We start from the raw sequence: 15780 nt of genomic DNA on the forward strand, positions 1-15780 counted from the left end.
AATTTAATTTAAAAGAAGTATTTACAAAAATCATAAATGTTAGCCGGGCGTAGTGGCTCACGCCTGTAATCCCAGCACTTTGGGAGGCCGAGGCGGGCGGATCACAAGGTCAGGAGATCGAGACCACGGTGAAACCCCGTCTCTACTAAAAATACAAAAAAAAATTAGCCAGGCGCGGTGGCGGGCACCTGTAGTCCCAGCTACTCGGGAGGCTGAGCCGGGAGAATGGGGTGAACCCGGGAGGCGGAGCTTGCAGTGAGCCGAGATTGCGCCACTGCACTCCAGCCTGGGTGACAGAGCAAGACTCCGTCTCAAAAAAAAAAAAAAAAAATCATAAATGTTGATAATTCTTTCAACAGATGCTGGCCAAACTACTAGAAGAGCGGCATCAGTGATACATTCAATGTTTTTAAGAATTAGTCCTCATCTAGTTAGTGCCTCAGATTCTTTCTGGTGCCTCTGATTTTGAATATTATTGCTTTTCTTCATTTTGTCCTAAAAGGAAGTGACTCATCAAACACACAAACTAATCCAGTTCCAATCAGGATCTATATTTTGCTTAAGGAATGAAAAGGTATATGTTACAGTGTAAAATCTATTTTTGTACTTAGATGCATGAATAAGAGGAGTTGGGATTATGAGTAAATGCTAATCTTAAAAAGAAATGGCAACACCTCTAAGAAAGAGACAACAAAAGAGTGAGAAAGATCCAAAACAACCTTCAGGAATTGGATGGACAATTATCAAGAGGTGACTGAAAGGATTTGGGAGTATGGAAGGAGTACCAGGAACATTGAGACAACATAATTTTATAGTGAAGCATCTCAACACAATTTTTACCAATAACACTTAGCAGCCTAAAAGAAACAGGGAAATTGGAGACTGTAGGAAGTCAGGGCATGGGGAGAAAACATAGCTATGAATTCATAGTTGAAATGGTAGACACTATGTATTCTCAACTGCAAGGAGAAAATAGAAGCCAAAAGGACTAAATATATAACTAATCCAGAGGCTTTTAAAATTCTGCTTCTTTCTTGGTGTGTATTGTCATGTATTTGTTTATCTTCTTTTCCTGTATGATACTGTGTCTTACTTGTGTTTCACAAATGTGAGACTCCTGACCTTTTATAAGAAGGTAACAAGGCATTTTTCAAAAAGCCTTTCTTTGGAGAGGTTGAGTGGGATGGTGGAGTGGATTAAGTGGAACAAAATTCCAGTTGTTTGTTGGGAAAATATTTTTTAGTCTAAAATCCCTCTGAGACTCACTCGAAACTAATTTCTTTCTGTCATTCTTCTTCCTTCTTTCGGTCTCTCTATAACTAAATTTAGTTTAAAATTATGTTTTCTAGAAAGGCCGCCTTTCCATGATCATTGGAGCACATTCTGCTCATGTTAGAAGTTCATCGTTCTTAGTCATTAAGCACATACAGTAGTCCCCCCTTATCTGCAGGGGATACATTCGAAGACCCCCAGTGGATGCTGAAATTGATAATAGTACTGAACCCTATATATACTGTTTTTCCTATGTGTACATAGCTATGATTACATTTCATTTATAAGTAAAGACACAGTAAGAGATTAACAATAAGAATAAATTAGAACAATTATAATAATACACTGTAATAAAAGTTGTATGAATGTGGTCTCTCTTTCTCTCAAAATAATCTTATTGTATCATACTCACCCTTCTTGTGATCTGTCAATCTAATAATTGAGGTGACTACTAAGCGACTAATGGGTGGATTGTGTCAACAGCATGGATACGCTGGACAAAAGCTTGAGTCATGTCCCAAGCAGGATAGAGCAAGATGGTGTGAGATTTCATCGCTATACTCAAAATGGCCCACAATTTAAAACTTACAAATTATTTATTTCTGAAATTTTCCATTTAATATTTTCAGACCACAGCTGACTATAGCTAACTGAAACTGGGAAAAGAGAAACTGGGTAAGGGGGACAACTATAGTATTAAGGCAAGAAAATTTCAGGGGAAAGCAAGCAGTTATTTTTTGGCCAAATATGATACATTTTCTCTCTCAACTGGATACAGTTAGAAATAGGGAAAAAAAAAAAAAAAAAAAAAAGCCCACCTTTGAAGTGCTCACTGTGCTTAGTCTTTGTGCCAACTTCTGTAGTTTTTCTTTTTCTTCTGGGGGTAGGAATGGGATTAAAGGTTAGAGATTGGTTTTGTTTTTTATTTTTAAGAAAAGATGAAATTTTTAAAATCCTGGTCAAATAGTAAGTATGACAATTGAGACCAGGTGCTATACTATAGTGAGCCAGATGTGTGTATAAAACAAGAAGCTGTTATTGTACAGGAAAAAAATGCAAAAACCACAAAACCATTTTAAAATTATTATTTTTACTTTCTTTTTGTGCCGATAGCACCCCCACAAACATGGTAAACATTCCTAAAACCCACTGGACTTTCTGTATGAAGTGTGGCAAGCACCAACCCCACAAAATGACACAGTACAAGAAGGGTGATGATTCTCTGTATGCCCAGGGAAAGCGGTGTTATGACAGGAAACAGAGTGGCTATGGGGAGCAAGCTAAGCCAATTTTCCAGAAAAATAAAAACTACAAAGAAGATTGTGCTAAGGCTTGAGTGTGATGAGCCAACTGCAGATCTAAGATAATGCTGGCTATTAAAAGATGCAAGCATTTTGAACTGGGAGGAGATAAGGAGAGAAAGGCCCAAGTGATTCAGTTCTAAGTATCATCGTTTGTTTTGTTATGAAGATTGTAAAATCTTGAGTTTATGGCTGGGCGCGATGGGTCACGCCTGTGATCCCAGCACTTTGGGAGGCCGAGGCAGGTGAATCACGAGGTCAGAAGATCTAGACCATCCTGGCTAACACAGTGACACCCCTTCTCTACTAAAAATATAAAAAATTAGCTGGGCATGGTGGCGGGCACCTGTAGTCCCAGCTACTCAGGAGGCTGAGGCAGGAGAATGGCATGACCCCTGGAGGTGGAGGTTGCAGTGAGCCGAGATCGTGCCACTGCACTCCAGCCTGGGTGACAGAGCAGGACTCCATCTCAAAAAAAAAAAAAAAAAAAAAAAAAAAAAGGATTATTTTTGCTGAATATAAGTGAATCAAGACAAGTATAACTGAACTGCTTTTAAAAACTGATACATTGAAACAATTAGAATGTGAATCATCACAAGGCTGATTTTATATTTATAATGAAGCATATAGTGTAGGCTTTAGAACATAGGCTTTAGAGCCAGATTGCCTGAATGTGTCTAGATTCCACCAATTACTAATAGATCTTGACTAAATTATGTAATCTTTCTTCCTCAATTTCCTTTATGTTTTGAAGATCATAGTACTGAAAACATTGCCCAGCACATACTATTCAATTAATGTTCATTTTTTAAATTAATAAATGTGTCATGAAATAAGTTAAAAATTTCATTTAAGCATTGTTGTTTTCAAGGCTTACATATTTCAGAGCATATCTACATAGGGACAGCCTTTGAGATAAAGAGGAATAAAAAGCAAGAAATGAGTCTTTGCAGGTGACTAAATTCTGAAGTGAAGATGTTTTGTAAACCACAGAATCAGTTCGTGGTATAGGACAGCTATAACCAGCTATCCTTTTACATAATAATACTAAAGAGGTTAAACACACCATATCATTTTTTACAGCACCATTTACATACTTGAAAGCAGTGCATTAGTGGGGTTTTTGCCAATTCTTTTGATTTAGTTTTTGACCAAATTGACCTTTCTTGAACTAAATGCCAAGCATTTTGCAGCTCTTAAATGGTGATCACATTTTGCCTTAAAATATATGTATTTGTTTATAAATGTTAACCTCCACACTAGATTATTAGCTTTCTCAAAGTTAAGGATGTAGTCTTATTTAATGCTTTATAGGTACCAGAAAAAATGTTTGTTGAATTGGTTCTAGAGAGTAAAGAGTTTTTAAAGCAAAATAATCATAAATGTTATGCTGAATATAAATGACAGCATAGTTTTATTTGTTCATTTGTACATTAATATGTTTATATTTGCTGTTTTTTTTTCTTTCTGGGCTGCCAGATATTTTGTTTGTTTTGAGGCAAGGTCTGGCTTTGTCACCCAGGCTAGAGTGCAGTGGTGCACTGCAGCCTCGGCCTCCTGGGCTCAAGCTATTTTCCTACCTCAGCCTCCTGAGCAGCTGGGACTACAGGCGCCCACCACCATACCCCACTAATTTCTGTATTTTTTTGTACAGTTAGGGTCTCACTGTGTTGCCCAGGCTGGTCTTGAACTCCTGAACTCAAATGATCTGCCCACCTCAGCCTCCCAAAGTGCTGAGATTATAGGTGTGAGCCACTATGCCCTGCCCTGCCAGAGATTTAATGTGGGCCATAGAAGAGGAGACCATTTTAATGTTCGCAGAGCATTCTTGATTTACTTTTTATAGTTCTACATTTTTAAAGAACTTCTCCAGAGAGTTATATATAATGATAGAAAGTATTTTAATTGTGCTAAAAGTTTTTCTAAAAAATAGGTTTGAGAGTGACATTTAATGTATTGAAAGCAACTAAGGAAAAAACAGGACTATTCTGAGATTTGGGTTTCTGGTTAACTTTCTTTAGGCTTAATGAAAAAATGAGTTAATTACCAGCTAAAGTACTTGGCAGACTACTGCATAATGATGGAAAATTGCCTACTTGATGATATTTGTGAAAATATAGTGAAGAAGGAGAAAAAGGGAGCCATTTTTTAATTCATTTAATCTTCAAGTGTACATTTAAAGCCTTTTTTTAATGTTAGTAAGAACTGCCTGATTAAATGGATCCTCATAAGTCAAACTTTTATACTGAGAATTTGATCACAGGACATGTGAAGAATAATAAACACTCTTGAAGGTGCTTACGGTCCCAGTACTCATTCCAGAGAACTAGCTACCTACCATATAGCATCCTCTGATTCAGCCTCACAGAAGTTGTCCCACAGTTCACCATCAAAAGTAATGTCCAGAAATAACCAAGGTAGGGTTTCCAGAACAATGAGGTAAGGAATGCAAAGCAGCAATTTAACTGTTGAAAATTATTAAGCAAAACAAAATAAAGCAATCTTTTAAAGTCTCTAAGAACCATCCTCGAGGTATTCAGCAAATAGAGAATTATTCATTCAAGAAAATATACTAAATCTCAGACTACAGTTTCGCCCTGGAGGAGTAGGCCTCTGGTGTTTCTCAGCTCTCTGCCCCTCCTCCTCCTAGCTCTGTGTTGTGGAATCTCAATTCCAGGTAGGCATAGCTGAGAGGACCAAGTCTGTGTTCCCCCAACCAGTCTCTAAGTGAGGCACAGCAAGTCGAGAACACAGAGGCCCAGCCTTCCCCTCCCTGCACTCATTGTAGGGCAGAGGTTCCCTCCCAGGAGAGGTAACCCAGGAAAACCAGGGGCTGCTCCCCAACCTCAAGTGTGTAATTTTACAGCAGGGTGTCACCCCAGGGAAAACTAGTGCAATGGTGCAGGAGCCCTGCCCAGGAGGAAAGGCAGATCTTATGAGTGAAGAGCTCCATAGATTTCCCTGAGAGGACTTTGTTTAATTGGGAAAGGGAATGGAGAACTTCATGACTAAATTTGTTGTTGAAAGCAATACAGAGCTTGGTGAAGAGCAATTAAAAGGAGGCTGATAGCGCCATAATATATCAAAACATATTACTAGTGGCACCATCAAAACAACACAGCAGCCAGAAGTTTTAAAGAGAGAACCAGGGAAAGAGCCAAGAATAGCCTTCCTGGGATCAAAGTCAACTGTGAGAATTGAGAAAGCAGGGCTCATGTGCTAGGCTACACCCACTCAGGAGCAATTATAGTAGGATATGGGGTAGACTTGAAAGCATTCTCCGTGCTGTACATAGACCCATCAACACAGGACAATAGCCTCAATGGCACAAGGGGCTTAAATTCAACATCTGACCAAACACCAATTGAACAATAAACTATTCTGACCCCTTACTCCTTGGAAGCCAGGCTTTAAAATGACATCACAGTCATCCCTGGCAGTCTGAAAAACTGTGTATATGCCCAAGGCATTTCTCTGTCAGTTGCCAGAGTGGGAATCTCCAAGCTACTAGTCCCTGGCTGAATGTGTAAAGTGTTTACCACAATATCTAGCATATGGGTAAATTCTGATTAGTGGTAGCTATTATTATTATCATCATCTATAGTCAGAACTCTTGGTTTCAAGTGACAAAAATCCAACTCGTACTAGATTTTGGAAAATAGGAATTTATTGGCTCATGTTATGAAAAAGACCAAAAGTAGATATGCTAGCTATATCCGAGTACTGAAATTGTGTCAATGAAACTGTCTCTATCCATTTCTTGGCTTTACTTTATGTTGGCTTTGTTCTTAGCAAGCTTTTTCCCCTCCTAGTAATATGGCCTACATCTCACCAGCTATCTAACTATAATTTGTTTGTTTTTTTCAAAAAAAAAAACAAAAACCTGTCTCTTTTTCAATAGTTGCAGTAAAGTCTTGACTAGAGCTTTCATTGACCTGTCTTGCATTACATACTCATTCATTAAGTAAGTACATGCCCAAGAAAATGAAATGTTCAGCCAGGCGTGGTAGCTCACGCCTGTACTCCCAGCACTTTGGTAGGCTGAGGTGGGTGGATAACCTGAGGTCAGGAGTTCTGAGACCAGCCTGGCCAACATGGTGAATCCCTGTCTCTACTAAAAATACAAAAATTAGCTGGGTGCGGTGGCAGGCGCCTGTAATCCCAGCTACTCAGGAGGCTGAGGCAGGAGAATCGCTTGAACCCGGGAGGCAGAGGTTGCAGTGAGCTGAGATCACACTGTGGCATTCCAACATGGGCGACAAAGCGAGACTCTGTCTCAAAAAAAAGGAAAGAAAATGAAATGTTCTTATTGGTCAGGCTTGGAGCTGGGGAATGGAGACATCTTCAACCAACACATGGACTAAGAGCAGGTAAAGTATGGCTTCCCCAAAGTTAAATCAAGTAGAATATATGGTATATATACTAGGCAGGCAAAAACAGCAGACTTTCAGTACTGCATATGTAATGATATGCATTAACACAACAACATGTAATACTGGACACAGGAAGACAGTTGGTGAATCTTAAATTGTCAACTCACTCAGCAAAAGCCTGTTTATAGAATGTAACTTGTGCCATTTCCAAAGTGAGTAAACAGGTTCTACCAATATTAATGTGCACAGATTGTTCTGTGGGTAGGGATGTTCAATAGAAAACATCCCACTTCAATTTCTATATAATTAAATTGTCATAACACTTGAAAAAAATACAACTGAACTTAATTATCATGAGAAAGATGATCACTAAGGCATTAATTATCTCAGGCAGCATGGTACAATAGAGAATAGCAGTAAAAATCACGAGATACAAATTCTGCCAAAAATATAGTAATAATAATTACCATATATTGAGTGCTTATTCAAAAAGCTTTTATCTGTTTTCTTATCACAACAACTCTATAAAGTAGGTATTATTATACACATTCTATGGGTGAAGAAACTGAGAGTCAGTGGTTAAGTAATTTGCCCAATGTCACACAGCTGATACATGACAGAGCAGGATTTGAATCTGTCCTGTTTGCTACCAAAGCCTTGGTTTTTTGTTAATGGGCTATGGTACTTAACCTCTTCATCCCTAATTTCTAAAGTAAGAGACTGTGATTTAATTATCTTTGAAGATGCTTCTCAAAAATCCAGTGATTACTTACGGGTTTGCCTTTAATTTCTCATGATTAATTTTGGGTATCTTTTAAGAAGGATTTTGAATCAATTAGAACACCCCTCTATTTTTACGTATGTCTTTAATCATGGACAAAAAAAAGAATATCACTGTTTTGGTGAGAACACTCTTCATGTGCATGTCACAGTCAGTACTCTCTGTGAAACCACAAAGGAAACTACATTTGACAAATGTTTTTCCATTGGGACCTCACATACAAAGAATAAATTTTGGCAAAGACAAAGGTGATTAACGTTAGAACAGGAAAAAAGCTCCATCTGTATTTCTGCACTCATGTACTGGTTTAGTGAAGTCTTATGGGTTTGCTTATTGTTTGTAGGGGAGGTTTTTTGTTTGTTGTCTTACTGCAATTCTGCCAACCACGTATCTCTTCATTCTTGCTAAGTCTTTTTTTTTCACATTTGAATCTGAATTCATTACTACTTTTAAAAGCTGTGAAAATGTACTAACCTGCTGCAAATAGCTTTACATAGTTTAAATTTTTGTACAAGACGAAAATAAAAATTTGAACAACTTTTCTGCTTGAATACTTTTAGGTATTCTGTAAACTGTGAGAAAAGATGTAAAGGAAAAAAGTAATATTCATTTTGCTGTGTAAAATGTATTCATTCTGTGTAAAGTAAAAGTGTATTTATATAGCTTATTTTTTCAGAGGTGGAGTACATAAAAATTTCTCTGAAAACTAAGCAGCATTAACTAGATGCTAGTTACTAATGTAATAATAACTGGAGGGTGTACAGTGTAGGGATTAATGGTGGGTCCCCTGGAGTAAGAATATCTAGGTTCACGTCATAGATCCTTCAATTACTAAGTATAGGTCAATGTCCAGACATTTAATTCCTCTTAAACTTTACAGTTTCCTTATCTATAAATGGGGGGAAATAATAGTGCCTCCTTTACAGATTGTTGCAAAGATCAAACAAGATAATGCACATAAAACACAGTGCATGTTACATAGGAGGCACTTGGGTTAGCTTTCCTATTCTACCATTAATAACACTACCAGTACTATTACTCTGAAAATTACAAGCATCTTGACAGAGAATCAGACCCCTAAGAACTCATCTGTTCATATTAGTGTCTGCCCTTAAAACACAGTGGGTTAGGAATTATACTGAGCATGTAAGTTTTAGCTAGCAGCTCTCATTTTCTGTAATTTAGTCCAGAATTAATAAATACTTGAAAAATTTCACAACTATGCTCATGGGAGAATACAATGAATATTGATATTACATTTAAGTTTTCTTTGTTTTAAATTTTTGTGGGCTTTTTGCATAGTATGTTATTGTAGAATATTTCCATTTTTCCTTCAACGAATACTTATTATGAGACTATGATGGACCAGGCACAGTGCAATATACAAAGTACTAATGTAAAATTTGTAAGACATGTTTATTGCCCTTAATACCCTTAGCGGGTTCAAAGCTAGTGACAGAACATAGATATATAAAGAAATAATTTTATAAGAAAATACTATGCTAGGCATAATAATGGCTGTTATTAAAAAGTCAAAAAACAACAGATGCTGGCGAGGCTGTGGAGAAAAGGGAATGCTTATACATTATTGATGGGAATATGAATTAGTTCAGCCACTGTGGAAAGCAGTTTGGAGATTTTTCAAAGAACTTCAAACAGAGCTACCATTTGACCCATCTATCCTATTACTACATATATACCCAAAGAAAATAAATTGTTTTACAAAAAGACACATGCTCTCATATGTTCATCATAGTACTACTGTCAATAGCAAAGACAGAATCAACCTAGGTGCCCATCAATGGTGGATTGCATGAAGAAAATGTGATATATATACACACACACACACACACACACACACACACACACTATGTAATACTGCACAGCCTGAAGAACAAAATCATATCCTTTGCAGCAGTCAACATGGATATAGCTGGAGACCACTGTCCTAACCAAATTAATGCAGAAACAGAAAACCAAATACCACGTGTTCTCACTTATAAGTAGGAGCTAAACATTGGGTACTCATGGACATAAGGATGGCAACAGTAGACACTGGGGACTACCAGAGGGAGGAGGAAGAAAGTGGAGTGTGGGTTGAAAAACTACCTATTGGGTACTATGCTCACTACCTGAGTGATGGAATATATACCCCAAACCTCAGCATCATGCAGTATACCCTTGTAACAAACCTGCACATGTACCCCCTGTATCTAAAATAAAAGTTGAAATGATTTTAAAAAGAGCTAAAGAAATAATTTAAAATTAAAACTTTTGAGGCCCCTAATTTTATGTCCTCTTTATACAGTATTTCTCTATGAAGAATTCTGTATTTCTCTGTTTGTTAACAACAATTAAATATAGGCAGTAAAAAATACAGGTGTTCGTTATACCAGTGTTTTCTCAAAATGTGGTGAAAAGCTAGGTTTTTGTTTTTCAATTCATTGCAGACTGATACATTTGTAAAATAAATTTTAAAAAAAGAACTTTTTCTCACTATGGTCAGAGGAAAATGTTAACTACTGAAGAATGGTCAAAGAGGTGCAGTACTGCTAGCTTTGAAGATAAAAGAAGAGGCCCAGGAGCCAAGGAATACGGGCAGCTCTAGCAACTGGAAAAGTACGGAAATAGATTCTTTTGAGCCTCTAGAAAGAAATTCAGTCCTGCAAAAATGACTTCTAATAGAACTATAAAATAATACGTTTATGTTGGTTTAAACCATTACATTTATAATTCTTATGGAAGCAATAGAAAACTAATATTAAACACAAGTTCTCTTTACTTGAGGAGTATATGTGGAGAAATAAAAGAAAATAAGAATAACTTTCCAAAGATGACCCAGAAGAGCTAGGAATAATTTTTTCAAAAGACATGCAAAAGTCATTGTTCCAAAGTGAATCACATACTTTCCAAAACTAGCTCTAGTAAAGAGAAAATTATTCTTAGAATCATCTCTGGAACTGAGTAGGCAGAATTCACTTCACCTGAAGAATGAAGGCTGGATTTAAGGTTCTAATAGGCAAGAGGAAAGAAGACTAGATGCTGAGTAATATCCACAACAGAAATACTGCTAATCCCATAAAAATATATACATGGTTTTCAGATTACTGTAGTAAATAATATTTTGGAAAATAGTGCCCATCTTTTGTTTGGCCAAAAAATAAAAAAGGAGCAAAGTAGAGACTCTATCAAATACTTCTCTAATGCCTGCCAGAAAGACACATGATAAATTCTTCCTGTTTATTCGACAAATATTTATTGAGATGTTTCTATATGCTGCTATTCCCAGGACATAGCCTTTGCTACATATTCATATCAGAGGCTATCGGTGGCCAGCAAAAATAAATACTGCTCCTACTTCATGAAGCTTATAGTACAGGTAGACATTAATCAAATAATAACACACATTGGCATTGAGTTAGAATGCATTGAAAGAGTATTATCTGATGCCGTGAGACTGAGTTGAAGCTTAAGCTAAGACCAAAAGAAGAGGATGCCTTAACTAAGCAAAGGAGAGAGGAAATAATTTTTTAAGCAGAGAAAATAGTATGTGCAAATCCTTGTGGTGAGCAAGAGCTGAAAGACCTATGTGGCTGAAAACAGACAGAGGAAGGCTGATGACAGAATGAGACCAGAGACTCAGATAGAAGCCAGACTAAGCAGGGCTTCATAGATCATGTTAAAGATTTTGGCCTTGATCTTAAAAGCAGGATGGAGGTGGCATGATTGAATTTGCACTTGGAAAGAACCACTCTGGCTACATTGTGGTATATAGATTATAGGGGAGCTAATGGACTTGTGCAATAGCAGTGTTAGGAAACTATTGGAATAGTCAAGAGATCTTAGTAGATTCTTAGGATTATAGCAGTAGATGGAATAGTGTATACACTTTAAAGAAATGTTTAGAAGGTAAAACAAAGAGGATATGGTGATGACCTCGATGTGGGTCATGAGGAAGAGAAAGAGGGAGGGGGTCAAGAATGCCTTAGAGTTCTGACCTTTGGATCTGGTATATGGATGGTGGTGCCATTCACTAACTTAGGGAGCATCAAGAGAGCCCTCTTCCTCACAAATCAGCCAGATGGTTTAAATTTTATTGTAAATAAGAACTTCTAAAAATAATTGAATTGGATGACCTTTTGATAGCTCATGAGACAATCCAGAAAAAGCAATATGCTGTTACTTGTGGTAGTTTTGTGACACCACATGCATTTCATTGTATCTCATAACTCAAGTCATAATATAGTCCTTTCTTAATACAATTTACCCAATTGCAATACATTTGTAATGAGTTAATTCTACTTAATTATCTCAGCTTGTCAATTTTGTAAACTTAAAAAAAAAACATAGAAACGCACCAATTGACAGAAAGAAGGGAGGGATCAAACTCATCAACTGTAACCATGCAGTTCTTTACCTCAACTTATTTCAAGTATCTCTTATTCCTACAGTGAAGTGCTGGTGCTGGCTCCTACCAGTCCTCAAAGAGCAAGTTGTTAAATGTTCAGGAACTTTGTGAATTGGCTGTTAATAGTTTGAAATTGGCCACAGTGGAAGTACTAACACTACAGAAACTGGAAATCACAACAGAATTGGCAAACACTGTAAAATAGAGCTTCCCCCAACCCCCAACAAAGCCCATTGTTAAACATTTACCAACACACCAGTCTTTGTATCCTTTAGAACTGTGTTATTTGAGTGGATAGCCTAGATACATAAAATACTGGAATGAGATTGACTATAATCTCACTGATTGAAGAATAGTGCTTATTTTCCTTCTCCACATTCTTTTTTTTTTTTTTTTTCTTTTGCCTGCCTGGAAACTGATACCCTTTCCACATTCTTAAATGTCTTCCTTTAGGGTTGTTTGAACCCCCTATCCAATTCATTGCTAGATATATTTGATGTTTCTACAGAACTTCATTTGTGAAGATATGTTACTTTTAGGCAGTAGTCTAGTGATTTTTTTAAACGTTTTTCTTCTTTGTTAGATTGCCCAGATTAAGAAGTATTTCAGTAAGGTGGCAAAGTTTTAGAAATTACTGAATCTGGTTGATAGGTATGTAGGTTTATTATACTATTTTCTCTAGTTTTGTGTGTAAAATTTTTTGTAATTAAAAAAAAGAAGAAGCAGGTGGCGACAGCCACAGCTTTCCCAGACCTGTCCTTACTGGGTCTTCAACTTCCAGTCTCAATCCCACCAGCTGTTCTCAAGATCTGAGATAATGTGAGCATTGCCGTCTCCTCACCTGGCCTGATTTACTAACTCTATTTTGATTTAAGTGTTGCAACACCTCCTTCTTCCCCTGAAAAACCCACAAGCATTTGTAGATTTTATTTATTTTACAAAGAATTTAAACCTTCAGACAGTACCTACCATATCCAGATTAGGGTACTTTCTTCGTACTAAAACCACAAAAATACTGAAAAAAAAAAGTCTTAAAAAGCTTCAGTAACAACAAAAAAACCCCAAAGTACAGTGAGTGCATAGATTACAAGAAATTGGGAAGAGTAAAAAAAAAAAAAAAAAAAAAAAAAAAAGATTTTTAAGAACTTTAGTAAAAAATGAAGAATAAAAGGGCCAGAACCAGTATCAACATGCTAAACACTGGAGAAACAGAGAGGGATGAGGGATCAGCAGAATTACATACTAAATCGAGGACTCTTCAAGTTCTACCCTAAAGAAAAGAAAGCTTTAATGTTAGGCAAGAACAAGGTTTTTTTTTTTTTTAAATGTAGTATATTGTTATAGATCATATCACAGTACAAGAAACATAAAATTGACCCAATTGTAATATATCAGTGAAGAAAAAAATAATTTAGAAATCAATTTTTTTTAAAAAAAAGATCCACAAATTATAACTTAAGAGAAAACTATCAGTATCAAAAAAGGATCACATAAATCATTTTATGGATTAGAAAGCTGAAGTTCAGAAAAAGTGAAGTAATTTGGCTAAGGTCATGTCACTCAGCTAGTTTAAGTGTTGCAGCCTGGACGTGAACTCCCTAGATAACTCTACAACATTTTGTTTTTCTGTCTTTTTCTGATATAAGTGAAAATCCAAAAGTAATTTTTAAAATTATATAAAATAAGCCGGGTGCGGTGGCTCATGACTGTAATTCCAACACTTTGGGAGGCCAAGGTCACTGCTTGCCTGGTGCTGATTTCTCTGAGTTCAGAGGAGGGAGCCTGTAGACCTGGGAACCAGGTATCTGAGGACGAAGCACCCAGTAATAGGTGCTGGCATCTCAAGAAGGCACATTGAGATTGGTTCTACAAGTGTTGGAAAACCTCCAAATTGCAATCAGCTGCTACTACTAGCAGGCACTGTTGCTGTCAGAGTGAAGAATTGTTGCTAGAGTGAGACTTAACAGAATTAAGAAACCCATCTGAAGGAAACAGCAAATTCCTTCTTCCTTCTCTACTTGTGAAGTATCACGCTGGTCCCTGTATTGGCAGAGCCTAACAGGGAGACACAAATGCTTGCAGAATTCCAAAGAGTCGGTTTGAAGCCAAGAGACAGTAGCTTACTGTCTTGGCCTTAATTGTAATACGACTGGAAGATAATAGAAATAATACTTTTGGTATGTATAATTGGGTGCATGTAGACATTTTCTGGGATACTACCTGCTGGGTAGACATTTGGTCTTATTGTAAAAAAAAAAAAAAAAATTTATTAAAACTATTTGTTTCTCCTGATGAAATTAATAAGAGCCACTTAGGGTGTCTGTATAATGAACAGGAAACTATGCAAGGGCCTGCTCTGAAGTCTGCTTAGCTGAGCTTAAGACAAAGATCACAGCAGTAGTGGCTGAGGGTTGCTCTATAGTAACAGCAAACGTGCTTTGGTCAGCTGAGGCTCGGTTTCTTAGTCTTAGAGTCAAAGAAACCGTCTAAAAAAGAATCTTACCAGGACAGAGCAATCAGGCCTTGCCTCATAAAACAGGACAGTGGCAGAAAAGGGTGTTCTGAAATCATGGTCACTCACAAGAGAAATACAAACATGGTTCTTCACTTAAGCAGCCATTTTTGTGCAATTCCAGGATCAAAAAGAACATTCCCATTGTATTAAGTTAACAGGTACTTATAGAATAATTATCACAAGTATGCCCAGCACTTTGGGAGATGAAGAACTAAGGTTCTTAAAGACCTTTACATATTTCTCATGTTATGTTCATGTTTTGTCTTTTTTTTTTTTTTTTTTAAGGATGTTGAAGATTCACAAAACCACACTGGTGAGCCTGTTGGAGATGACTACAAGAAAATGGGAACACTTTTTGGTGAACTGAACAAAAACCTTATCAACATGGGCTTCACAAGGATGTATTTTGGAGAACGAATTGTGGAACCAGTAATAGTCATTTTCTTTTGGGTTATGCTGTGGTTCCTTGGCCTGCAAGCCCTTGGACTAGTTTCTGTTCTTTGCCTTGTTATTATTTATGTGCAACAGTAAAACATGGCTGAATGGAATTGTTTGACATTTGGTAGCCATATATGTAATTGAAGAAGTTATATGTTTCATTTTTTGACAACCGAAAAAGTTTGCCTTGTTTCAAATTGTGTGCTGGATGTTTTGTAAGTAAATTTATACATGGATGTTACTTAAAACTAAACTCTTGATCATAACAGGGTTGAATATATATTTTGAATATACATTAGCTTATTCAAAACTCTTGTTTCACTACTATGATCTCTGTCCCCTTTATACACCTCTATCCCCATGCCAAATCTTAACTAACACCACCAGAAAGTGAACAGGGAAAATAACAGGACATGGAATTCAAATCAAGCAATCTAGTTCTTACAAAGAGTTCCAATAAAACATTTTAGAAGAAAAAGGATGAAATAAGCTACAAGTAGGTTTCACTTAGAAAACTGCTCCCCACTAACCCTCCCCACCAAATAATCCCATATTATTTGGGAAATATTTGGATTTCAGTTGTCCCTACCCAGCCTAAACTAAGGTAAATGATAATTAGCATACACTACCTTAAGATTGTGATGAGAATCAGTAAAGATAGAATGTTTTCTAAGGGTTGAAAATAATATATT

General features: G+C 36.8%; 1 protein-coding gene across 1 annotated transcript in view; it reads left to right on the plus strand.

Moving 5' to 3' along the window:
• FAM241A (family with sequence similarity 241 member A) overlaps positions 1–15551 on the plus strand; it is a 38484-nt gene extending 22933 nt beyond the window's left edge. The window contains 1 exon segment of the mRNA NM_001193924.2: positions 14936–15551. Coding sequence (NP_001180853.1) covers positions 14936–15181 — 246 coding nt within the window. The 3' untranslated portion in view covers positions 15182–15551.
• The last annotated feature ends 229 nt before the right edge of the window (positions 15552–15780 follow it).

This window comes from Macaca mulatta, chromosome 5 (genome assembly GCF_049350105.2).
Source record: "Macaca mulatta isolate MMU2019108-1 chromosome 5, T2T-MMU8v2.0, whole genome shotgun sequence".
Taxonomy (NCBI): Eukaryota; Metazoa; Chordata; class Mammalia; order Primates; family Cercopithecidae; genus Macaca; species Macaca mulatta.